Raw genomic sequence first — 26,903 nt, forward strand, 5'->3', positions numbered from 1 at the left:
CTACAAATTTTGCTGAGTCAGACAAGTTTTTTTACATTGAGTTTTTAATTAGCCTCGACTCCAGCCCCTTGAATAGTGCCTTTCTCAGCGGCCTGGAATCGAGGCTAGTTTTTAATAGACAAAATTACTCCTCGTTACTAAATGTACTAGTTATTCAGAGAAGTCTGAAATAGGAGTGTAGCTTCCCAGAACTGGTTGAAGTGCCTTGCCCCGGCCTGCCTACTCATTTTGTGTTGCTGCAAGCTGATGAGTCATACAGACAGTAGAATCTCTCTTAGCTCTAGACATCCAGTCTTGTGTTACTAATAGTAGCTCACAAAACTATTTGAACTGCTTACAATCTCAAGGATAGCTTCAGCGGTGATGCAAAAGGCTTGCAAAGGCTATTTCCAAAAGGTTGATTTTCTCCTAAATATTAAATCATGTTACATGTATTGGAAAAAAATCGGTTTGGAATGAGGTAGAATTCAATCTTGTTACGTAATGGTTCATGTGACAAGTACTTCCGCTCTAGACATTGCAAATGCAAGAACTCTGAAAACCCCTGTAGAACTGTACTACTATGTTTAGCTACTTCCTGTCATGCTTCTTCAATGAATATGCTTATAACTACTGTTTGACGTCACTGTTGCTATAGCTATGCAATGAATTTGCTATTTTTTTAAAAAGCGATGGCTGATTCAAGCAAGCGTCTATGATTCAAGCAAGCAATTGTGAAGGCTGTGTTTCTGCATCTTTATAGAAGGCACTTCAAGAAAGTACACTGGTGCTACTTGTCTACAAAGAGTGCAAATGTACCCCAAAATATCATTCCACAAGTCTACTGTACTGGCCCAGTGCAGTGCAGTCTCTTTAGTCTGAGAAACACTCGGCAGTCTGGACCCTTCTTACTGCTCCTGGTCCCATGCAGCAATGTAATAAGCAGGTTGTGACAACCAATGTTGAAAGTTGAAAAAAAGCAACACAAACAAACCAGTATCGTTCGATTCACGATCACGGAGTTCTTCGAAATTTGCCTCCTTTTTGGAACTATTCATCGCTCGAACTTGGCTCTTTTTATGTTGACTAAAATCATTAGTAGTCTGTTTTGTATTGAATTCTCTCTAACTCTAATATTGCTAATAATTATTGATTGAATTGAGTAGTGTGTCATTGTTTTAATTGAAACAGTGTGTCAATTTTGTTGCAAAGGTGGGATACTGTATTCAGTTCTAGCTGTACATGTAGTTTGACCACAGCCATGGTATATGGAAGTTATACACTAGGGTATAACTGCCATATACCATGGCTGTGGTCAGACAGGTTGTATATATAAACTACAACTGAAGCCTTTGATCTTTGGTGCAACCATAGTACAAATATATATATCCATGTGCTATATAGTTAGTATAATTATGCTGCTAACAACTCCATGGAATTTTAATCGGTGCGTATTCGCTTGGGTCACTGATACGATGTAGAAGGGCTTCGTTATCTGTACACGTTCTGGTGTGCATGTGCAGGGCTCGAAATTACAGTCGGACAACTGACAAAATCTGGTCATTATGTGAACATGACCGATTACTGCACTTGTTAGTCAGACATTTTGTCAGAGCATATACGCGTATACATGTAGAGCTAGCCAGAGATAGGGGTTAGCTGTTCTAGCCCTTGTCAGAGTTTTAGTAGTTTAGAAAATTATTCGTTTGAGGCGTAGCCGCATGTGGGATACGGTAAAGCTGACTCCGACTGTCTGTTTATGCATGTGTCTATCTGTCTGTGTGTCTGTTCCAGCTGTAACTGCATGCTTAACAGTTGTAATGCAATGAAAACTATAGGCTTCTAGCCACGTTCTCTTGATTCGTGGATTAGCTTTTTTCCTGAGTTATGGCTAGTTTGACTCACAGTGAAGGCTGTTGCAGTCTCTTTAGAATCTTTCATAGCATCATCTGTTCGCACAAACATTTAACTTATGAGTTAGCTTTGCACTAAAGCGCTAGCTGTTTGTTAGTTATACCCGAGGCCGTGCCGTGGCCAGCGGGTATAGTAGTTTGTTGATTTGTTTGTTTGTTTGTTACCCCGAGGCACGCGTGGGCGGCCACGGGTATAGTAGTCCGTTGGTTTGTTTGTCTGTCTGTTTGTAATAATTATGTGAGTCTTCTCACCTGGATGCCACAGCACTTCGTTTACAGCATGGATAGTCTTCACACAATACTTTTAATAGTGACAGCTTTCTATGTTAAAGCCTCGTTGTCGAATAAAAACGAGCAAAAGCTATGAACTTGCACGTTGGCCTCTAGCTTACAGGCGTCCTTTATTCGAGGTAGGCCTACGTATTTACAGCTGAAGTGATCCTGTACCAGGAACAATGGAAAAGGGTCACTAAAGTAGAAAGCTAGAATTGCTCCTAGCCCCAGAAGATACCAGGAGCCATATTTCTAAGACTAGGCTTCTTTGCTGTGATCATAGTCCACAGTGCATGTATCATCCACAGCAAATCTCCATTTTTAAAAGTTACAGCATGCCTCTACAAGGGAAGGTGGGGATACACTCTCTTTACGCCGCTATAGTGCATGTTACATTTCCGTATTTGTCATAAAAGTAAATTGGCTTCAACAGGCTAATTTAAATCGAACACAACTGGCTGTAAGATGTAAAGACAAAGTCAAACGCATTCACTATACAGAACGTTTTAGTTTTCCATGCAGCGCCTCCGAAACCTTGCTACACTTGTGAAATGGCTTTCAGCAAATTACAATTATTGTGTATCCTTTGCCGTGGAGTAAATGAACAAGTATAGACAGTTAAAGTGAAAGCGATTGCCTGGATATAGAGCTTCTATAGATACTCATTGCTAGACTGTATGTGTGCTCATGTGCTTGTTGATACAGAACAAAAGAACAAAAAGAATCCAACTAATAGCCCCACAAAATCAGCGGTAAATCTATAAAAGAACAATTTACAGCAAATGGGCCATTTCTACACAATGCTTAGGACTTGAGTAACCAAAACAAAGCTATTCAAAATTGGAGGAGCAATATTTATTTATTCTGAACACAATATAACAATCACACAGAGGAGTTCAATGCAAGGTACTGTTAGCCTGATAAAGAAGAATATATAGCCATCCTAAAGACTGTGGCATGCATGCCTTACACTCCTTTCACTCATTGTAGTATGAGACGGCTGGTCCCAGTTCTGCATGGTTGCATGGCAGTGATTACAGAACAGCCCTATGCGATATAGGGGATCACATCTCCTCGTCTGCATGTACATCAATGAATTTTGATAGTTAACTTTTTGTGTCGTATGTCAGCGTCCAAGATGGTCTGTGCCATTGTGTAAGTTAAGCAGGAACCATCTAATATTTTTATCTTATTTGTCACATTCGAGCACTGAAGTGTTCATCTGTTATCCACACTTAAACATGTTTGTTTGGCGTATAAACCATGTTAGGCATACTTGACTAGACACTAGAACTATACCTGTAGTGCAAACACAATGCATTGTCTAACGTTCTAAATTGTAAGGATATCAAACTGAAACCAGTTTTTAAATGCTGAAAAAATAATTTTGAAAACCAACAATAAAAGTACATCGATCCCCTTATGTAGATTCTGAAATTACATGCATACAACACTGTACATATATAATGTTGTAAGGTAGAATTTCCATGCAATGTATGTTATTTTTGTGTTTAAAAACAAACCCTGAGTGTTTGTCATAATAATTACAGTGAGCATAAGTACAGTAATAGTAATTGTTCTACATGTGCTACGTATATTCTGCTAACAGCTGAAAATGTATTCAAGTGGTTGGTGGTAACAACGGTGCGTATTCGCTTGGGTCGCTGATACGATGTGGAAGGGCTTCGTTATCTGTAGACGATCCTGTTTGGTGTGTAACTCGTCTTCCGTGGCAGCAGCTGAAAGTACGCCTAGGGAGAGCAGATACCGTCCATGAAATGAACAATACGATGTACAGCATTAGTATTCCTGTAGCAATAATCACCACAAAAAGCCATCCAGTACTCTTGTATGCTTCGCGATAAGTGTACCAAGATGTCCCTATCGCCAACACTATTAAAAGAAAAGCATCGAAATAGTTGTAACGGTCTTTCTTGTATGGTCGTAAGCCAAGGATGATAGCAGGTGTAATAATTAACATCATTTGGCACACAATAAGGTGGTACGTCTGTGCACTAGAGGCTATGAATATTATTCTCAGCAGTAGGTAGACTCCAGCAAACCATCGACAGTCCCTAGTACCAGGTGTTGTGCCGTTCTTGAAATAGCCCTGTGTGATGTTTGCTAGCTCGTGAATTAGAACACATTTGATTTTGCAGGAAAAGAGACATCTCTGAAAGAAACGATTCTGGTAGAATAGCAGAAACACTGCTGGTAGGAGTACCATGGTAACAGTGAGGATTGATGAGAGTATAGCGAGTGGAATATATGTGTTCATTTTGAAATCAGCTGCGAAGAAGAGAGTGTATGTTACATTTCCGTATTTGTCATATAAAGGTATTGGCTTCAAGATGTTTAAAGAAATCGAGCAAAACCTGCTGTAGGATAGTAAAAACAAAGTTGCAAATGCATTCACTACAGGAGCTTTTAGTTCCCAGCGTCTTCGAAACCTTGCTAAGCACTTGTGAAATGGCCTCCAGCAAATTACAATTATCTTGCATCCTCTGTCGTGGAGTGAAATGAACAAGTACACAACCAAAGTGAAAAGGATTGGATATAGAGCTGCTAGGTACTCTATTGCTACTACTGTCAGTGTGCTCATGTGCTCACTGATACAAAACGAAGGAATTAGGAACATGAAGAAGTCCAAATTGAATAGCCCCATAAAATCAGTGACAAATTTATAAAAGGAATAAGAAGGTGTATATCCGCTTATAGCAAATGGGTCGTTTCTACACAATGCTGTGTTTAGCACCTGAGCCATCAAAACAAAGCTATTCAGAACTGGAGAGGCAATATTTATCTGGAACACAATAACAATAACACAGATCAAAGTCAATGGTACTGTAAGCCTGACAAAGAAGAGTAACCATCCTAAAGGCTGTGGTATGCATTCCTTACACTCTTTGTAGTACGAGAAGACGGCCGGTCCCAGTCCTGGTTGGCAGTGACTACAGAGCAGCCCTGTGCGATTGAGAGGACCACACATCTCCTCATCTAGCTTTGATACATCAGAGGGTACATCCATGAGTTGTGATAGTCGACTATTTGTGTTGTATGGGCAGGCTCCAAAATGCTCTGTATCATTGTTGTAAGTTAAGCAGAAACCCTCTAATATTTCTGTCTTGTTTGTCACATTTGAGCACTGCAATATAGTATTGATCTGCTGTCCACACTCACACTTGTTTGCTTGGCGTATAAACCATGTTGGGCATTCTTGACTGGACACTAAAACTACCTGTAGTACTATCACAAGTATTCCAAGTGTCGTCATCTTCAAACTAAACACTTGCTAGCAAAAAGATAATATTATCTATTTTGTGCCTTCAACCTACTGCTGAAGCAAACACGAAAAAAGTGGTAGACAAAACTATGATTGTGTGTGAAACACAAACACTGAGTCATTGAAACCTAACAGAGTTATTGCATGTACTATCATACGCCTATTATACAGATAGTTATATAGTTTAGTCTGACAAACTGAAATTGAAACTTTACTGAAAACAAATACAATTATGATCATATAAGTATACCGGAGTCCGTTTAAAGCTCAAACAGGGTGGCTGGAATAAGGCCGGGGGGAGGAGGGGAGCTAATATTTCTTGCCATTATTTGCCATATAGTTTCTCAATTCTCAATGTTCTCACATAATTATGCAGTGGCACAATAAATGTACGTACTGTTGTCTCAGGATTTCCCCCAAATTCAATTAGCTTATCAACATGTACATAAAGACTTACATATATACGGTATTCCCAAATTCAATTAGCTTGTCAAACAGGGTGGGCCCCCCTGTTCTTACTGTGTGTTCTACTGCTGTGGGGGGAAACACTGGTATCCAGTATAGTGTACAGCCTACATAGCCTCACACCATGTGTATACATGCAGTGTATGGAAGTGTTTATTTTACTATGAGTCACCACTTAAAGCTCTTCTTTTATACCCATACCCCATACCCATTCCACCCCACACACACAGACCACGACCGTCTCAAGCATTCACCCCATACTCAGTTACCCTGGGCAACATAGTGCAGGAGCTTCATCGCAGTCTCCTCCTTGCCATGGCAACAGAGAGTCAGCATAATACACTGACACAGGTGGTCCATACATTGGCTCAGTTGGTGGCCAACTGCCCCTATCATCAGCTGTCTGATGGCTATGTGAGGAGGGTCACAGTGGCAATTGAACGTTACTCTACACACAGAGGTGCGTATAATATAGAGACGTGTAAATTATACTTGTCCGTACATGTGTAGATCTATATCTGGTATGTCGGGAGTGCAATTTATGAGCACTGAACTTGACTATACTGGAGTGGAAATACCTGAATTCAGGCAATGATACAACTCCATAATATAATTTTTTGTAATCACCACAACGTATATTATTGGGGCGAGCGAAGTGAGTCTCTTACCTAGTGAGATTTTGTCTGTCTGTCTGTCTGTGTGTCTGTCATGTACCGACACGATATTCGGTTTTTGTATTTGCGACCCTTTACCAACTTTTACGTGAAATACTGTGCATGGGCACAACAGCTAGCTACACTCAGCAACGAAGGCTCAGACAAGACACAGAGACTCTTCAGGCCACTGGCAAGCCGTCAGAGCAGCTCAGATGGAGACCTTCTGATCACACAGGCGCGCCTGCAGGACATCACAGCAACTTACTTGCTATTTTTCATCAAGGATATAGGTCACTAAATACTTGTGTTCAGCATGGTCTTGTGATAATAACCTGCTAGCTCAACAGGACAACACAGAGACCGGACACTACGGCAGGTCCAGAGTACCTCAGATAGAAACTTCTGAGGTCACACATGCATGTACCCTTACAACATTAATATATAGGTCAGAGCAAGGGCGTATGAAGAGAAGAGGGCATGTAACTACAATCCATTGTATTATAAATGGGCGGGGGCTTATGTCTAAAAATAGTAAAGAATGCATTGCACGTGCACTGTTTTTGTGCGTGCACGGTGAAGATATACAGAAACTTACAGAGAAAGTAGCTATTCTAGCTAAGCTAGCTAAGCTAACATACTGCAAATGATTGTAGCTCTCTATACTTAACATAGTAAATGATGCTAACAATACTCCATGACACTAGAAAGTGAGTAGCATAGTCGTACTAGAAGCAACGAGCCAGAAACCACAAACTTTGAGTTGTTACTGCACTTCCTTCGTTTCTTTGACTCCTGTCTTGATGTAGCAGGTATAGCAGTCATAGTGTTAAACTACTATACAACTCATAAACTAACAGGAAATGTTATACAAGAGAGATAAACGAGCTAATGGAAGAAAGTAGATAAAAAGTGCTGGCTCAGAGGTTTGGAGTTTTTACATAGAAAACATAAGCTCACGTGAATCGTGCGTGACCAACCTCCTCTAGTGGGCGGTTGGCTAAATATAGCATATCCTGCTGACTCATCAATAATATGACGCATACACAGTATACATTGTGAGTTGCATGCCCTCTTCTCTTCATACACCCTTGGTCAGTACTTGCCAAGGATTTTTCGCAGTACGTGGTAATTTTACTTGTTATCCTTGTAACTAAAGCTCAGACAAGACACAGACTCTTGAGGCCACAGGCACACCTGCAGTAAAAACGTGTGATAATAAACCTTGCTTGTCACATAAACATTAACAAAGAAGACAAACAACTTTGAAAAACTACTTCTGCATTTCTTAACGTCATTATAGCCTGCCGGCCATGCAGCTCAGTCTCAGTTAAGGTCTCAGAGTCACTAGCTAAACAGGATTGGTGACTGACCACATGAACAAAGTGCATCAAATTGAACTCAAACGCTTCCGCTCGCTCCATGACACCTTGTGTCACTGATATACTCTACCAACTAGAAGAGGATACATTTTGCAAATGATGATAATAATAGTTATTATTGCTCGAAATGAGCTAATAATAATTATTACTGCTATAGTTGCTTGTACTAACATTTCTCTTGCCCTCTAACCCTCCAGATACCAATGTCCAAGTTGCTTGTTTGACGTGTGCCGGTGCCGTGGTTTCCATCAGCCCTCCTCTGCCTGAGGTCATTAATTGGATCACTAATGAAGGGGGCTCCCCCTGGATCTTGGAATTCTGTCTCATACTACTGCAAACACAAAGTAAGTTGTGATGATTAATTTGAATACGTATATATTAAACGAGTGTAGCAAGCGTGCGCTTGCCAATGCCTCTCGCCATGTTTTTGCTTTCGCTCAAAAGTATTAAAGTGTTATAGAAGAGGTAAATAATTTGCAATGTGCTTTGATTGTTTCACAAGAAAGGAGTGTCCACAGTTAATAGTGTATACTGATCGTCTTAAATTGCCTGTAGCCAAACAGTGGGAGCAAAACTTTGTCGAAGGCATATAGTCAGTAGTCTGTGAGATATATAGTACAATTCAATCACAGAATTAAATCAACGATACTGAAGCAACTGCATGTTATTTAAATGGCCTGTAGCCAAACAGTGGGAGCAAACCTTTGTCAAAGGCACAGAGAATTTAAGCACAGACAGTATAGACTAAGTATATATAAACAAGCAAAAAGTGTGTATCTAATACTGAGAAGAAATGACTTGTGTACATGTAGCTATTGTTACCAGACTTGTGTACATGAATCTATTGTTATCTAGTCTATATTGTATCATTTGTTTTGTGGCTTACCTGTATACCAGAACCTCAAGAAAAAGAAGTACAGTAACTGCCACACTGCATGGATTCTCTAACATGTGGGGATGAGCCCGCATGCGCATTGCATCCACAGGAATAATTAAAGGATGTGTCCAAAGAGATCACAATGGCTACTATAGCTATATATACATTTCCGTATTTGTCATATAAAGGTATTGGCTTCAAGAGGTTTAAAGAAATCGAGCAAAACCTGCTGTAGGATAGTAAAAACAAAGTTGCAAATGCATTCACTACAGGAGCTTTTAGTTCCCAGCGCCTTCGAAACCTTGCTAAGCACTTGTGAAATGGCCTCCAGCAAATTACAATTATCTTGCATCCTCTGTCGTCAACCAAAGTGAAAAGGATTGGATATAGAGCTGCTAGGTACTCCATTGCTACTACTGTCAGTGTGCTCATGTGCTCACTGATACAAAATGAAGGAATTAAGAACATGAAGAAGTCCAAATTGAATAGCCCCATAAAATCAGCGACAAATTTATAGAAGGAATAAGAAGGTGTATATCCGCTTATAGCAAATGGGTCGTTTCTACACAATGCTGTGTTTAGCACCTGAGCCATAAAAACAAAGCTATTCAGAACTGGAGAGGCGATATTTATCTGGAACACAATAACAATAACACAGATCAAAGTCAATGGTACTGTAAGCCTGACAAAGAAGAGTAACCATCCTAAAGGCTGTAGCATGCATTCCTTACATCTTTGTAGTACAAGAAGACGGCCTGTCCCAGTCCTGGTTGGCAGTGACTACAGAGCAGCAGCTCTGTGCGATTGAGAGGACCACACATCTCCTCATATAGCTTTGATAAATCAGAGGGTACATCCATGAGTTGTGATAGTCGACTATTTGTGTTGTATGGGCAGGCTCCAAAATGCTCTATATCATTGTTGTAGGTTAAGCAGAAACTCTCTAATATTTCTGTCTTGTTTGTCACATTCGAGCACTGCAATATAGTATTGATCTGTTGTCCACACTCACACTTGTTTGCTTGGCGTATAAACCATGTTGGGCATGTTTGGCTAGACACCAGAACTACCTGTAGTAAGATCACAATCACTCTGAGTATCGTCATATTCAAGCTTTTGACTAGGAGAAAGAAAGACCTGCACTCATTAATTAATGTTCTGATAAACTGAAACCGCGAGTTATCAAAATTAATGGTGAAACAATAATATTTAAAAACCAACATTAAAAGTACCGGTATAATTATATGCAAGAACTCAAAAGTATTATAATTATACATGCACTAATTACTGTACGTATTACTAGAATGTTTTCCGAGAATCAAAAATAATTATGTGAACTTTGCGAGTTTCTGCTGAATTGACTCATTCGCAAAGGTTTTTCACTCGCATAATAGTTATTGGTATAAGTGCATGCATGTTTATAATATAATTATTCAACCCACCCCCCTGCTTCGACAGCGAACCGCATAACGTTCCTATACTTACGGTCAACGATACTTGCATGGTTGGCAGTCGTATGGCCAAGGCCAATATTTAATTTACGGCAGGAAGTACTTCCTGTTGTTCAATTGTACCTGCGGTTTCAAGCTCAATTTATGCACAAACTTTAGCTTAGCATAACACTCTATTCCTTGAACGTACATGCAATACAACTGAATATTCTTTATTCTTATTCTATCCTCTTCATATAACAATATATATATCACAAGTTAAACACAGAGTCTTGCTCAACACAAAAGGTTTTTGTGCAGCCACCAAAACCTTGCGGTTTTGACCTACCTGCACATTAGCTGATGCAAAATCAGTTCCCCATCCCATACCCAGTCCAGACTTGGAATAGAACTAATTCTAAGGTTGATGCTGATGTTTTCCAAAATTTGAACTGTTCTACCGCATATTCATTACGGTAGGGTATGTCAAAGTGGGCAAGGTTTTACACACATACCACATGGAATTCCAAGAGTTGACCATTATTTGTTTGATCTGGTAAGCTATGAAAACAATGCACAATGTCATGCAGCATATACTGTGTATAATAGAATACAGAATCCAGCAAAATGAGATCTGCTAGAGACGTTTCTAGCCAAAGAAGAGAGCCACGGGATGTGAATTCAGCAGTACATCCAGATCAACTATGCGAACAATGTGCTCTGTGCAAGAAGACAGACTTTTCCAAGTATTCCCACCCCAAATCCTGGAAGAATCCTTCACTACTCCAGCAACTCCAGGTCGCTGAGCCGTTTCTCAACATACAGCCTGAAAGCTGCATTTGCTTGCTGTGTAGGCGAGATGTGAGTAAAGTCAGTGATGTTAGCTTCTCACCTAGATGGAGAAGGTGTACAAATATAGTCAAATTGTGTTATATTCCCGATTGTCTAAACACTGACATTAAAGTTTCTAAGTCAGTAAATGTACAAGAGCTAGCACTATTTTTTCCAGTGGGAGACATAGATGATGCTACTGTTTCTACTGTGGACGGTACTGATGATATACCACTTTGCTCACATCACTATATGCAATGGTATAAGCATACGCATTCAGCACATAGTAACTGTAAAACGTGTGGTAAAAAATTCAATAAGTACAGCAAAAGCCGTCCTGTACCAGAACCAGAACTACTTCAGCGTTTCTTAAACACCAACACTGAATTCAGTGACATCTTACACCCAGGTGATCGTGTATGCTATGTTTGCTATAAGTCACATCTTGTCGCTGTAAAGCAAATGAACTATGAATTACTAACTGTAAGCACTGATGCAGGCCTGACAGACTTAATTGTTGATATAAAGCAGAATCTTCCTACAACGTTAGAAACATGGGAAAATATAATCGACTATACTGCTCGATCACTAGCTGTTAGAGTAGGCGAAGCCCTTCTAAAACAGACTGCAATACTACTACCACGATTGTATGCGACTTTCAAGCTGGAAGTAGACTCGGTAGCCAAAAATATTAAGGTAGACAAGGAGGACCAAGATTTTCCTAGTAATGCTTGGGTAAGAAACTCTCTCTCATCTCTGCTAAAGCATCACATGGCTTACAGATGTACCATTCGAAAGTATGGAACGCTACTATACCGCCAAGAGGGTGATCTTGTACATGCCCTTACTGTAGCTCTTGGGCAAGGCAACACAACTTTACAGTCTATTGATGACAATGCTACATGTATGCTTACAAAAGTATGTGAGAATATTAATAACAAGCTATATGATCAGGCCAACAAATTGATTACAACTGACACTGTAAAGCCACACAATATTGAACAAATCAATGTGGATGCATTTATTGATGACCTAGATCCTACAATCTGGAAGGCTGTATGTTTAATAACTCAACCACCGAACAAAAAACTAACGTACGTCCGAAAAGTCAGAACAGTATTTGCTCTATGCCAGATACTTTTCACTATCAATCGGCAATGCTCTTTCCCTCTACATACACTCATAACAGACGCTATTGATATTTGTGGAGGATCCATTCGATTAAAAACCTTACTGAATCGCCTAGGTGTTTGTGCAAGCAGTGAAACACATGCTAGGTACGTACAATACAGAGTTGAGATGAGGCAAAGGGATGGGCCATTGGATGGACATATACTAGACTGTCCTATCATTGTTTCAGCTGATAATTTAGACTACCAGCAAAGTTTTGCTTGTGTCTACAGTGGCAACCAAAGTATTGGCTGGCACGGTACCACTGTACAAATCTGCTTATCAAATTCTAAGAACCCACAGCAATGGAGACCAGTGCAGATATCCAACAGCCTACATGTACCACTACCAGCCTTGTAAAAAGGGCATACTCAACACGTTCTCCTTATAAAACCCAAACTCTAAACTCTCCTAAACCTAAGAAAGTTAGACGAAGTAGAACTGGGGTTGAAACCCGAGGCACAACATAGTCAACAACAGCTGCTGCTATTACTATAGCCGCACAGATACAAGTAACTGATATGCAAACCATCTCAATGGAAAACTTTGAGTTAAAAACGGAAGAAAAACATTCACTGACGATATTAGGTGAAATCTGCGAGCAGTGCATTGTGCTAAAATTGGCAAACGAACAGAATCCAGATTCACTAGTTGGTATCCAGCAGTACTATTGTTTGTCACAGAATGTACCTTCTCCCGAGAAAACCTCAATAATTTACTATAAAGTTCTAGATGAAAAGTGTGACACCAAAGAAACTCTACTCAGCATCATTAATGATCTCTACACAGAATTTATACTGTCTGGTAAGAAAACACATGTAATACTGGAGGGTGACCAAGCTACCTACGAGAGATTGCACTCAATCAGAGTAGAATATGGGAATGAAAGCAAATGGCTCATCATCTTTCCAGGTGATTGGCATTTCTTAAAGAATTATCAGGAGGTATTGATCAAGATATACTTCGATGCAGGTCTGAGTGACCTAGCAAGATCTAGTGGCTACCTGCCAAGGTCAATAGGTACTAACTTCAAACGTACTCACCGTTTTCTCCTTGAAGCATGGGAGGCACTGTACAGAGTCCTGTTGAGATACTTTCTCTCCAAGCAAGCTCCCAGTGAGTTCTTACAACAAGTATCAGCACTGCTTCAGAACTTTCCTCCTTCAGAGAACCAAGCAAACGCTCACAGAAACCTGAATGAATTGATAGAAACAATTAGAGAGATAAGTAGTGATGCATCTGACTTCGAAAGCTACATGAGCAATGAATCAGAACAGAATCCCACCCTCAAGTTTTGGTTGCAATTTTTGTTCAAAGATTATTTAGCATATCTTGCACTATACTTGGCAATGCGAAGTGGGAACTGGGATTTGCGAATGGCAGCTATAAAATTGATGGGACCCCTCTTTACTGCCTTTGACCGGCCCAAGTACTCAAAGCTTATACCTCTTCACATAAAAGAGATGTTATCTGTCCCTGCTGATATTCTCTCTCACCTGAAAGAAGGCAGGTTCACTGTCAGTATCCTCGGGCGAGCCTGTCATTCGATCGGTATTGATGAGGCGCACGAAATGTGCATCAACAAGGACTGCAAGGAGTATATCACTAGACCATCAGCAGAGAACATGAGTCGACTGGCGTCATTTTTACCTACATGAGCAAAAGCAATCAAAAATTTAGAAACACAGATTTTTGCAGATAGTAAAGCTAAGAAGCCCGAGAAACAAGTTACCAATTTACACACAAGTGACCCAGAGAGCAAAATCAGTTAGACCAGAACAAGCTAATGACCTTTCCAACTTCAGAGAGATAGGTCTTAATACTCTCAAACAGTACATTGAGTACTACATTCTTAGAACACCGAGTGTTAAGCCACCAAAACACAGAAAGACATTATTAACCTTTACTGAAAAACACGCATGACAAAAGAAAGGCTCTCAAGTAGAAAAGGAGCGGAAACTTCAGCTTGAAGTATGGAAAAAACGTGTCTCCTTTACTGTCACAACTGGTATTAAAGACAACATGTATTACAAACAGTGCATTGAACTCCCCCGAGCAATAGCCACTATTGATGGAAAGCCTATTAAAGGTGCGAAGGCAAACATAACCAAGGTATATGAGAAGCGATACAAGCACGTAACACCCCCAATTTTTACAACAGCACTAAAAGATGGGTGGTCACCAGACGCTGTGATTACTGAAGGCATGTTCCTGATAAACATCACCCCTTGGAGTTCTCACAGGACAATGGGAGACTATGCTGACTTTTTACTAAAACAGCACATCCTCCCTCATTTTAGAAATGAGTCAACATTAGAAGTTCACTTACTTTTTGATAATCCTAACTGCCAACAGTACAGTCCAAAGTACTTTGAACGACTTCATAGAGATGAGATGAACCAGATACCAGACGATCACAGCTGCAGTGACTTCACAGCAGACACGATAATACCTCTCAAGTGGAGACAGAATGTGTTGAACTGTAGAAAATGCAAGCGACAATTAGTACGATTTATTTCGGAATACATTCTTCAGAAAATTAGGTACAGACTTAAGCCCACCCAAAGGTTTGTAACAGCTGGAGGTTTACAAGGAAGTATGGCAGAGAAGGCAATGTTTGTTACACATCAAACAGAACCCACAGTCGATGAAAGGCTAACCAGTAATGCTGAGGAGAGTGATACTCGAATATGGCTACACGTTCTTCACTCTGCAGGTACAAGAAAGTTTGTGCTAAGCCCTGATACAGATGTGTACCACATTGGGATGACAATAATTGCAGAAACTCAGCTAGATATAGTCGTACGGTTAAGCCCATTTAATTCTATTGAACAACGGTTACTTGACTTACCAGCTCTTCTGAGGAGCTTCAAGAACGATCCAGATTTGTCTGCAGTGGAAGAAAGAAAAATAGCACCAATCATCCAAACATTATTTATTGCCACTGGTTGCGACTACATCTCTTTTTTCACTGGTCTAGGAAAAACCACCTTCTTAAATACATTGTTTGAATACACGGAGTTTATAACATCAAACTCAACAAGTACTCCTGGTACACTCACAGACGAACCAAATGGGTTTTTGTCTTTCTTGAGGCTAGTGGGGTGTGCCTATTTTAAGAAGCATAAGTCAGCCTTCTTACCTTCTTTTCCAACTCCAATGACTTTGTTCAACTCAGTCCAGTCAACTAGCGATCACCAACAGCGACATGAACAATGGCTTGACCTCATTCGAGACAGAATATGGATAAGAATTCAGTACGAAGAGGACATGACACCCTCACATGAAGCACTGTTTCGACATTGGAAGAGGAGTAGCTGGGTTTCATCCGTCTGGAACCAAGCAACATCAAACCACATTGTCCATCCACCACTTGAAGACTTCGGCTGGAAAAAGCCTGATCCAACAACTCTCCTGATAGATTGGGATAGTGAAAGTAATTTGTCTCGAATCAGAGAACAAGTGGCGCTCATTCGAAAAGGCTGTGGCTGTAAAACAGGATGCTCCTCAGCACGCTGTAAATGCAAGAAACAGAAAGGTTACTGTGGTCCTGGCTGCAAATGTACTGGATGCACTAACCTCCCTGTTGAAGCTCTTGCAACAGAGCAGGAAGACAGTGATAGTGAAGTAAGAACTAATAACGAACGTGATGAAGATTTGGATCTTGAAGTGAGCAGCAGCGATGGTAGTCACTTGGATGTTGAAGTCAACAAACTCATGTACGACATCTTTGGGGACTCTGAAAGTGATGATTCACACAGCATGGGAGTCGGTTTCTGATTATAAACATAAACTGTGTATCAGTATTGATTTTATTCACTTATACTATATTTATTTCACTTACTACACATTGTATACATGCTGAAAAACCACATACTATTTTAAACCTGCATAAAATCTAAACCAACAATGGGAACAACTAGCTAATAATTTAACAACATAGAATAGACCTACCTGTACAACATCAACCACCTGAAAACTTGTGATCTAGTGGGGAACTGATTTTGCAGAAGCAGGAGTAAAGACACCTAAACACACTTGTTCTACACACTGGCTTGTAACTTCGTTCCAGTGTGATTACACTCCACAAACCTGATATCAACTTGTAGCTGGGATGATACCCTTCCAGTTTGTGGTGTTGTTTTTTACCATATGACCTACGCATGCTTCTAAACTAGCCTCAAACTCAAGCCCTCTTTTTTGTTTACTCTCCAGCATGACGTATTTGGAAATGCATATTAAATTAACCGTTAGGCATTTACATGGACTTCCGGTGCCTTGGCCATTCGACTGTATATGTATGTATGTAGGTATCCGAACGACTTCCACTATAGAGATGTCTATATACAGACGGTCAAGACTCCGTCCCTAAAGTCGGACTACGAGGGAACGAGACCTAGTCAATATAGCTGTGGGGGAATGTGATCATGGACCGCTTATAATACCATCGCGATGAAGGTGCATATAATTATGTGTGATTGGTGTGGTGTGTAATTATTACATGCATAGCTATTATATTATTCTTCAGCTTTGTCAGTATATATAATAGCTATCTAGCTTTGAGATTGTTAGGCAGAGCTAAATCCTGGACACTCACGTAGAGTTGCATGGGCACCCCTGCAATGTATAGTTTGTTTCTGGGAGGGCTATATCACATATGCATGACCACTATATAGATCTACTAGCTCCACACACAAGAGGCCTATAGGCACAACCACACAGGAGACACAACATCTGCGAGGCACAGGAAGTGTTTGATGCACCAAATTCTTTACCTCCAGGTCAAAATTAATTGTGTGTTACCTGGCATGCACAAGCACTGAGCTTTTTATAGCTGCTAAGAGTCTGATTTGCACAGGGATGCCTGGAGTTGCCACTTCAGAATCGTGCGTACGGTGTAACATAGCATCATGTGTTTCCACAAAGTTTGTATTCAAGCTATGAGTTGTAACAACTATAAACAGATTCAAACGAGATTCTAACCGCTGACAGGAAATGCACTAGCTTCTCCTCTCAATCACATGCTGATGACAGAAATGTTATGCAGGCCAGGGAGTTTAGTTGGCTTTTTCTTCAATTAAATACACAAATATTAATAATTATTGGTTGTATGAAAATGATTCGTTGGTCCCTCTGTTCCAGCTCTCCATGCCATTTACACGGAGGGGTACCTCATTCAACTTATATGTCGTAAGTAACGTCATCAAAATCGACTAGACTCACACTTGAAGCGTTTGTTTATTTGTTGCCTCTAGCCATAGCCGCACAAGGGGGAAAGCTAACTGTGTGTTTCTGTGTATATTTCAGTTGTAACTGCTCAACGGTTGCACGAGAAAACTAACAGCTTCTATAATTAGCCACGCTCTCTTGGATTTTGATTCATTGAGTTGCAATGAGTTATAGCTATTATTTATGAGTTCGTCTCTCACGTACTAAAGCGCTAGTATAGCTATATACAAGAACGAAAAGGATATGCAAAACTGACACGTACATGTACATTTCCAGAAGCAGCAGTCATTGAGAATTTTGACCTCTATGCAGATCTTCCCCCTTCTTCGATTAAATTGATTCACTTTCCGTGCATGTATATCTTTTTTCATAAAAGTTTACACCAAACAACAAAGAGTTTACAACAAAATTGTGGGATATATAGTGTACGTTGTTAGCACCCGGTATATCATTACGTTTGAGGTGACCATAAACATGATACATGTATAGACACAGTTATTATACTGAGTGGACCAATCAGACTTCATCAGGTACCCCTGGTACAATTTTGCTTTTTAGTCCAATTAACGAAGTGAGGTTATGTTTAGGTCCTATTCGAGATTTTCCGTATGTTGTTCGTGGTTTTCGTTAACAAAAAGGAGCAGCCTTTTTGCAGCGTGATATTAAATTTGTGGTATAAATGTTCGCAGTACATGCTTAATCAGTGAAAAGCGCAAAAATTTACGTCCTCAAAATATACCCGCTACACAGTGTGTAGAGTTTAGATACTTACACTAAGTTCTCGTTCTGCATGGCTGACAGTTCTCTCTAATGGACCACGCCCTGTAATATGCATAATTGCATCCTCAAATATCCACTTCAAATGGTGAGTGCATGTTAAAATATATAAATTGTAATAGTATCTCCTATAGAAGGTTCTTGATTTGGGAGGTATGCAACTGTCTATCTGTACAGTCATGTATGACTCGTGTGAATATGTTAATTGACTTGTGTTCACATTTTGGGGGTTTTGAATTAAACTGGCAATCCCCGACCTTCAATCAGTTGTATGCATTGAATAGTTTCGTAAGCCAAAAAATGTTATATACATATTTAGTGTCACGGTGGGGCTCAGTCATTTGTTCACGAGAGGTCAAAGGTCTACCTCTCTCCAGCAGACAACATGTGTGTGCAACTCTCCCTATAATTATTAGCCCATGCACTGTTAAAGTAATTTTCCTTCGATACTTAAAAGCCAAAATTGGTTTTATAATGGTTAGGCGAACAACTAGTTGTTCGCCTAATCGTTATAAAAGCGAAAACTCGGCCTGGGATCGAGGCGCTAGGTTTACCACTTGATCAATTACATGTACTTCTTCTAACAGATTATGCTTTCACTACAAACATCACGTACTGTACATTGTCTGCAGTGCATGCATATTGTTGATATTTTTGTAAAAATAAATGAAGAAACACTGAGTGTTTATCATAATTGCAGTAAGCATAATATAGTTACGTTTCTACATGTGCTACGTGTGTTCTGCTAACAGCAGGTAATGTAATCAAGTGGTTGGTGGAAACAACGGTGCGTATTCGCTTGGGTCACTGATACGATGTGGAAGAGTTTCGTTATTTGTGGACAGTCCTGTCGGATGTGTAACTCGTCTTTGGTGGCAGCAGCTAAAACCACACCGACTGGTAAGAGCAGATATCATCCATGAAATAAACAATACCATGTACAGCATTAGTATACCTATAGCGATAATCACTAAAAAAACCCATCTAATATTCTTGAACACCTCACGATAATTGTATAAAGATAACCCTATCGCAAACACTAGTAGAAGAAAAACATCAAAATAGTTGTAACGGTCTTTCTTGTATGGTCGAAGGCCAAGGATAATGACAGGTGTAATAATGAAGACCATTTGGTACACAATATTGTGGTATGCCTGAGAACCAAAGGCTATGAATATTATTCTCAACAGTAGGTAGACTCCAGCAAACCATCGACAGTCCCTAGTACCAGGTGTTGTGCCGTTCTTGAATAGCCCTGTGTGATGTTTGCTAGCTCGTGAATTAGAACACATTTGATTTTGCAAAAATAGAGACATCTCTGAAAGAAACGATTCTGGTAGAATAGCTGAAACATTGCTGGTAGGAATACCGTGATAACAATAATGATTGATGATATTATAGCTAGTGGAATATATGTGCCCACATTAAAATCGGCTGCAAAGAAGAGGGTGTATGTTACATTTCCGTATTTGTCATATAAAGGTACTGGCTTTAAAAGGCTTAAAGAAATCGAGCAAAACCTGCTATAGGACAGTAAAAAGAAGGTTACAAATGCATTCACTACAGAGCCTTTTAGTCTCCGAAACCTTGTTAAGCACTTGTGAAAAGGCCTCCAGCAAATCACAATTATCTTACATCCTTTGTCGTGGAGTAAAATAAACATTGTCAAGTAGACAGCCAAAGTAAAAGCGATTGGTTATATAGAGAGGTGACCGTAATTCAAAGAGCCGAGAGTCTATACCGTATAGCGCGAAACACATTCTACAAAACGTCCACAAAATGGAACCTCCATTAAAAAATTATTGCAGCTGTTATTTTGCACAATCGTGAAAACCTATAATTTATATAGATGCATGCATGTATATAATTATATAGCTGCATGGTCCCGGCTGACCTATCTCACTTACCAGGGGAGACTTTTTGCTGCAATTCAAGCATTGCATGGGGGATCCTGATGTGGCCTTTGAGTAATGGATTATCTGCATCATGACGACTGCCCTCAAAATGTTTTTGTAGCTTTCTCGGTTTAATCTTGTGGCAGATTGGAGAAATTGATTGATTGAGAGCAGCCACAGAATGTTTGTTAATTTGGAGTGCTAGTAAAAACTCCTCTTGGTGTCGGCAGAGCTCTCTCTTTTCTCTTCTTTTGAGGATTAAGTATAGTGAGGAATGCTCAATAACGTCGGACCGTGTAGTAAACTCAACTTCATCATTGTCCGATGTAATTGGTGTGATCTGTTGCAGAGGTGTGTAATTCTGCCTCAGAACTTGAAGGTGATCCATTCAAAGAAAGTGAGAGGTGTGGTCTCGTGCATCGCTTCTTCTTGGGAGACCTACACAACTTGGCAGGAGAATACAATTTTTTTTTCAATGTAACTGCAGCTGTTTGCCTCACATTCCTGCTCTGGTGAGCCTCACGTGCAGGAGTTTGTTGAGAGGAGGATGCAGGAATTTGTTGAGAGGAGGATGCAGGAGTTTGTTTCAGTTCAGAGGAGGCTATAATTATATATATATATATATATATATATAATTATATATAATAATGATGACTGCCATGAAAATTAATTATTTTGAACATACGGCTTTTAGGGGCGGGGGGGATATTGCCTCATTAATTGTATAAAGAGTTATAGCATTTTCCTACATAACTAATTTGCCTTTCTCTAGTTTTGCTACTGTGTCGTTGCTGAGAGACGATTTTTGTATCACAAAACTCCGCACGTACACATTGTTGGGTGATTGTCTTCCTTTTATTCCCGTCTGTACGTAGGGAAGGTTCACTCCAGGTTTGAGGAATATAGCTGCATGTGGAACACTTGGTTTGATACTGCCCCTGAACAAATTCGTAAGAGCACTCTTAAATGAGGATGACAGGGACTTTCCCATAGATTCATTGTGCTTCCTCAACTGCCCAATGTTGATTGCAAACTGATCAGAGCTTATATTCCGTACGAAAGTCAACACCTGCATGCATGCATGCAACTCAGGTAACCTAAGGACTGGGTCAAGCAATTATTGCTGAATCAGCGAAAACGCAGCCACGCCCACGATTTTGAATATGTTTTGTGTGTAAAAAATCAGTTTAGCTACTTATCTTTTTTAGCTCTAAATGCGGTTGCCTAAACCTTCCTTTCAGCTCTAAATTGCTAGTGTAGTAGGTAGTTCAAAGGTTCATGCAGACATTCTCGTCGGGAGGGAGCATTGTACTCTCTGAAAAGTAAGTTATTAGCTTTTACATGTAAAATTAATTAACAGCTAGAAAACTAGGTTTTTTGAAAAATCTCACCTTTGGCTGAATGAACAGCTCCCTCCCGATTGAAATATCTGCACAAACCTTTGAACAGCCATCAGAGGTCACTGTCGATAGTAAAACTCTGTCATTGGGGCATTCTCTACATAGATTTTTCATTATAATGTCTTTAAAATGTCGTTCTTCGAACTTTTGTGATTCTGTGATTCTTTACTCACTAATTCTGCAGCTACCCGTCGTTTATCTATTCTCTTACCCCTGTATAGGATGACCAGTGTGGCATTCTTCTGTTGGCAGTGAAACAAAATATTATATACTCGAAGTTGTATTTTTTTATTGTAATGTGTGCATAGCATGTACGCGTATACCCTATATTTCCTACTACCATTGACTAATATTCGTGTTTAATTTTTCTCTTTGTAGTATTATGACCAAACTGACAATTCAACTGCCGAGTTTCAGCAATGCATAACAGTGATGTTTTTCCGTTCCATCCGTCCACAATTCCAGAAGAGTCAGTGGGCGACTGTCATCTGTATCTGTGGAATTGTGCACTCAAAAACTAACTCCCCTCACCCCCTTTCAAATGTTCTGTTTGATGTATAGTGCTCATAATTTCTTGCTGCATTAATTGCACTTACTAGAAGCTTTTGAATATAGTATATCTACGTGTACCAAGTCGAGTCTAACAGTGCATGGCCTTTGGCTTTGCTTTGACAAGTTTGAGATGAGATGATAGGAGATTATCAAGGTCTTCAACCTATCCCTCAAGTCATAGTAGATTTAATTCCCCTAGGCCTTGTGCTTGTGCTATAATCCCTTTGTCCACTGCCCGGCCATCATGCATGCAGCTCGGTCTCAGATATTATGCAGAGTAGCTAGCTAATGGAGGGGTGGGGTCACATGAAGGAAGTGCATCAAACACGGTGAACTTAGACAAACCCATACGGAATACAGTGGCGTAGGAGCAGGGGGGCAGCCCAAGCAAATGCCTGACCAATATTTCTAGCTTGTCTTTTATAGATGTAGTCTACCAGTACAGTCTGACTCTCTTGTGCATGTCTAGCCTCAGAAGGCCTGCTATCGACTGCTTGCGCATGGGCCAAATTATTGGATTTTTTTCCCGTAAATATTCCTATAATACTGGATTCATCAGAGAAAATATCCTAAAAGTCATACACAGAGCTATAATAGCTAGCTATGCTGTTAGCTACAAAAACTGGCACTATTTAGAATAATCATACTGAGCATGCGCAAGAAGCTCTGTTGCATGCCGAAATGTCGCCCCCTCTTTTTTGCCTCATCAATGCAAAATTGCTTCTTATGCCTCTGGAATAGCGAGTGGCCGTACTTCTTCAGGGTGAGTTTTGTGCAGTAAACATAATTATAGCTAGCATTCTGTGCCAAGCCAAATGGCCGGTATATCGAGGTGGCCGTACTTCAGAGAGCCGGAATAGCGAGAGTCTACTGTATACATTATGAAGGTCAAACTCAGGACTTTAGTGTCCAATAAAGCTCCCCGTTATTTATGCATACTTCATAAAAAAGAATACGTTCAGCATAATTAAAGTAATAACTTTACTAATCCTACAGAGGTGCTACAGAGGTACATGAATATATATGCACCCTTGGTCGTAGCTCATCTACGTGTAGTACAGCACTGCATGTGTATATAATTAAAGTCAGTATTTTTCGCTCACAATTATTTGAAACTTGACTTGACCATTTACAATATAGTTCACTCCAAAAGGCGGGAGATCTATCGTTTTGTAAGATATTTGAGGATGATCGTTAAACTTGTCCCTCTTATATTCAACTTTCAACTCTTTGGTAATATGATAGTGGCTATGGTTATTGGCCTGGTTGAGCATAGTGACTGTCATTGTGAAGGTTTTTGGCCACTTGAGTATGTCGTTACCTATGCAATCTTTAGAGGTGAGCTCGAACTCAAGCCTTTGAATGTGGCAATTGAAAAAGAAATTAACCTCCATGACGTATCCTTGTGGAACACAGAAGTACTCACTGTTTTTCCATCTTTTGTGTTGTTTCCTTTCCTTTTCATAGTCGATAGTCACCTTATTGCAGCTAATGCTCACATGTCGCGTATGACTCTCCACCTGACTGGATAAATGCTTGGATTCAAGTTCTAGTTTTTCGTATTTTTGGCGAAAGAAGTCAAATGACTGTTTCAATTCTTTATTTTCTTCTTGTAGCTTAGCGATTGCTTCGTCTTGCGTTCTCTGACTATTTAGATAGTGACTAGCCATTAGTCTCATGTGTTTCTGGGCAGCTTGCTCCATGTGTTTGTCCGCGTTCTCCCGTTGGACCACCTCCTCACAGCCCAGCTCCTTCAGCTCACACTCGACCATTGCCAGAGGACACTCTCTCAGGTGCCCCTTCAGTTGACCTCTCTCTGAGGGAGCCACTCCACACTCGTTGGGGCACGCCACGGGATACTTTGGGCACACTGGGAGGTGGTCATCTTGGATATCTTGATATGTTCCCTCCAGCAGGCAGTACTCACAGCTGTGTGGTCTTTTAGGGCACACTCTTGCCTCGTGAAACGCTAGGGATATCCTCATAAAAGATTTTCCACAGTTGTATTGGCAATCCACAGAAACTAGTGCGCATTTCTCAGTAAGATGTTGTTCTAGCTCTCCCAAACCACCCACCCAGTCACAACCCACCCTGTCACAACCATCAGCTTTTTTATCACAGTAGACCTTGAGATCGAGAACTCTTCTTCGGTGCTTTTTGTCTAGAAACACAGTGAAGCTATCGCCCTTACAAAATGGGCATGGTTTGTTGTCGGTGAGTATCTTTTGGATACAGGCTTGACAGAAGTGTTGTCCACAGCAGCTGGTGAGGCTGGGCTCTCGGGTCACATGCAGACACAAGGGGCATTCGTAATCCCCCACACTCTCAACAAACTCACACTGGTAGCCACTCAATTGAAGGGAGGCCATTTTGAGGGGTTAGAATACTGCACTGTCACACGATATCATCAGATCATGAGCTAGTCTGGCCCCAGACCACTCCCTTGCACGTGATCTGACATGTGCCAGGGAGAGGGTCTGGCCAGAGGAGGGGTTGTTATAAAACAGGGAATGAGAAATGAGGAAATGAGAAATGAAGAAATGAGGAAATGAGGAAATAAGAAATAGGAAATGAGGAAATGAAGAAATGAGAACGAGAAATGAGCTGTTAGGCAAGAGCATATCTATGGGCAGAGCAAATCTGAAGACGAAGCTAACATCTACTGAGCTACAGGTACGTACCTCCTGGTGACAAGTCTCCTGGTGCTCTGCCACCATACAGAACTTATGTTCCTCTGGTACACGGTGTGACACTCTCTACCTCTGTCTACTTGTGTGCCATGTACGACTGGCATGGTTCAGACATCAGATCTACCTACGTAACGGTACTTACATGTACTCCTACAGTCTCACAGTCTCAAACAATTTACCTATGCGTGGCTATACTGGCAATACATTCAATGATTTCACAATCCGGTGGGCAAGTGATAGTCAATGGACTGGACTCAATGTCAACATCTACATGTAAGTATAGTAACAGCAAAGAAACCTCCAAAACTGTTTGTCAAACCAAGCAAATTCTAATGATCTGCCAGTCCTGTCGTAAAGCTGCAGGAAGTAATGACATTAGTACACTGTACTGGTATCATATCCAATCTCGCTACAGGGTGAAGAAAGCAATTCCCATTACCATTCTCACAAACAATGCCTAGTGAAAGCTGATGCTACCTTTAATGAAGAAAGCTCACTGTGCCATCTGAAGCGATGGTAAAATTTAATTATTACAATGTGTCCGACAATCTGTACTGTGTGGAGGTGCCACTATAATTATATATTTGATAACTAAATACTTAGTCACCTACTAGCTTCTTGGCTGATATCAGTCATTACTTTTGTGCATCTATATAATAATTATTATTATAACAATGTCATAATTTGTGATGAAAATTAATGCCATGGTGATGATCGTAACCATAAATATATTATTTCTTATTTCTTCATTTCCTCATTTCCTATTTCTCATTTCCTCATTTCTTATTTCTTGTTTCCTCATTTCTCATTCCCTGTTTTATAACAACCCCCAGAGGAGGTACGACATAGGTAGTCTGGCCCCAGACCACTCCCTTGCACGTGATCTGACATGTGCCAGGGAGAGGGTCTGGCATTTAGAGTCACTTTTCTTGGTTCAGATGTCAAAATTTGACATCTCCAATCAGATTCGCAAGAATGCAATTAAACTGTCACATGATTCCACTTCACAGAGGAGGTTGATAGTACTTGACCTTTGTCATTTTTAAAACAATTTTTTTTTATTTTTTATTTTTATTTAAGAAATTTTTATGCAAAACCAAGGTATGCATAAGGGTAGGTCAGGTAGCTCAGATGGCTAGTGTGAAGACTTCCCCTGGACAACACAAAAACAGAGAAATAAAACAGGAGCTACGGCTAATTATAATAATTATTACACAAAAAACTATGCCAGTAGGCAATGGCTAACTTAAATTTCGGTATACATCAACTAAAAATGTTATTTCAAGTACAGAAAATCTTTCAAATCTCACTAAATCTGTACGGGAGTAGAGATAATAGCCAGCCAGTTTTAGCATTGTCACCACGCCCATTTCCGCCACGCCCATTTGTAACTGTCTGAAAACCAAGAAAAGTGACTCTGTTTGCCAGACTCTAGCCTCGATTCCAGGCCTGGTATACACTGTTTACGCATGCGCCAGAATTACCAAGAATCTTGGTAATCCTAAATTGTAGTATATTTATCAGTATTCTTATTCCGCATTTAGTTGTAAAACATTGATATCCGTTTCATTTATAATGATGTCGTTGAAAAAAGAAATCTAGTCCAAGTTGTGTAATGGCTGCTACCTTCTCTTCTGCTCTCGCGTACGCGTTATCCTGTGTTGGAAAACCAGGTCTAGTCTTGAAAGACAAGCAGCTGGAGGCGTTGAAGTGTCTGTACGCTGGTGTTTATGTGGGTACCGTACCGACCGGCTATGGCAAGTCCCAGAGCAAGTCCATCTGCTTCAATCCAGACACTCCCTTTCTTAATTGATGTGAAGCTTGACAGGACCAGTGCACCTCTCTCTGAAAGAAGTGTTGTGATGAAAGAAGTGTTGTGATGGTGATTTCTCCTCTTGTTTCTCTGAGTGAAGCTATCTTCAAAGTGTTGGTGTGTCTGTTCGACGTTCAGTGCCATTCTCTCTGGAAGGAAGTATTGTTGTGACATTTGCCCAAAATTGGTCACAGAGTAAGTACGTGGTATCTGATCTGAGAACTGTGTGGCCTGAATGTGTTTACAATCCGAGGGACTTGTGTGTATCCGATCCGAGGGACTTGTTGCTTG

At 40.3% G+C, this 26,903-nt stretch overlaps 4 protein-coding genes across 22 annotated transcripts in view; 3 read left to right on the top strand and 1 right to left on the bottom strand.

Annotated features, from left to right (window-relative positions):
* Positions 1-26,903, top strand: part of LOC135340103 (HEAT repeat-containing protein 6-like) — a 70,020-nt gene that overhangs the window by 9,449 nt on the left and 33,668 nt on the right. Inside the window, exons 8-12 of one of the 19 annotated variants that reach the window (XR_010396206.1) lie at positions 6,144-6,373; positions 8,146-8,292; positions 16,567-17,446; positions 18,287-18,350; positions 19,015-22,184. The exons of 1 other annotated variant lie outside the window; for it this stretch is intronic. Coding sequence is in view for 3 of the 18 variants with exons in the window: in XM_064536417.1 (XP_064392487.1) it covers positions 6,144-6,373; positions 8,146-8,292; positions 16,567-16,628 (439 nt within the window). In the remaining 15 variants the exon portion in view is untranslated. Of the gene's footprint in view, positions 1-6,143; positions 6,374-8,145; positions 8,293-16,566; positions 22,185-26,903 lie in introns of those variants that run through there. 17 more of the 19 variants (XR_010396214.1, XR_010396202.1, XR_010396203.1 and 14 more) reach the window with 17 other exon arrangements.
* LOC135340105 (uncharacterized) lies at positions 12,778-13,914 on the top strand. Its single transcript, XM_064536423.1, has one exon. It carries the CDS (start codon positions 12,778-12,780, stop codon positions 13,912-13,914), a length of 1,137 nt encoding a protein of 378 aa, XP_064392493.1.
* LOC135340102 (uncharacterized) lies at positions 14,277-16,524 on the top strand. Its single transcript, XM_064536416.1, has one exon. It carries the CDS (start codon positions 14,279-14,281, stop codon positions 16,034-16,036), a length of 1,758 nt encoding a protein of 585 aa, XP_064392486.1. The 5' UTR covers positions 14,277-14,278; the 3' UTR covers positions 16,037-16,524.
* Positions 22,989-24,585, bottom strand: LOC135340104 (TNF receptor-associated factor 4-like). Its single transcript, XM_064536422.1, has one exon. The coding sequence runs from the start codon at positions 24,476-24,478 to the stop codon at positions 23,195-23,197; it is 1,284 nt and encodes a 427-aa protein (XP_064392492.1). The 5' UTR covers positions 24,479-24,585; the 3' UTR covers positions 22,989-23,194.

The sequence above is a fragment of the Halichondria panicea genome, chromosome 8 (assembly GCF_963675165.1).
Source record: "Halichondria panicea chromosome 8, odHalPani1.1, whole genome shotgun sequence".
Classification (NCBI taxonomy): Eukaryota; Metazoa; Porifera; class Demospongiae; order Suberitida; family Halichondriidae; genus Halichondria; species Halichondria panicea.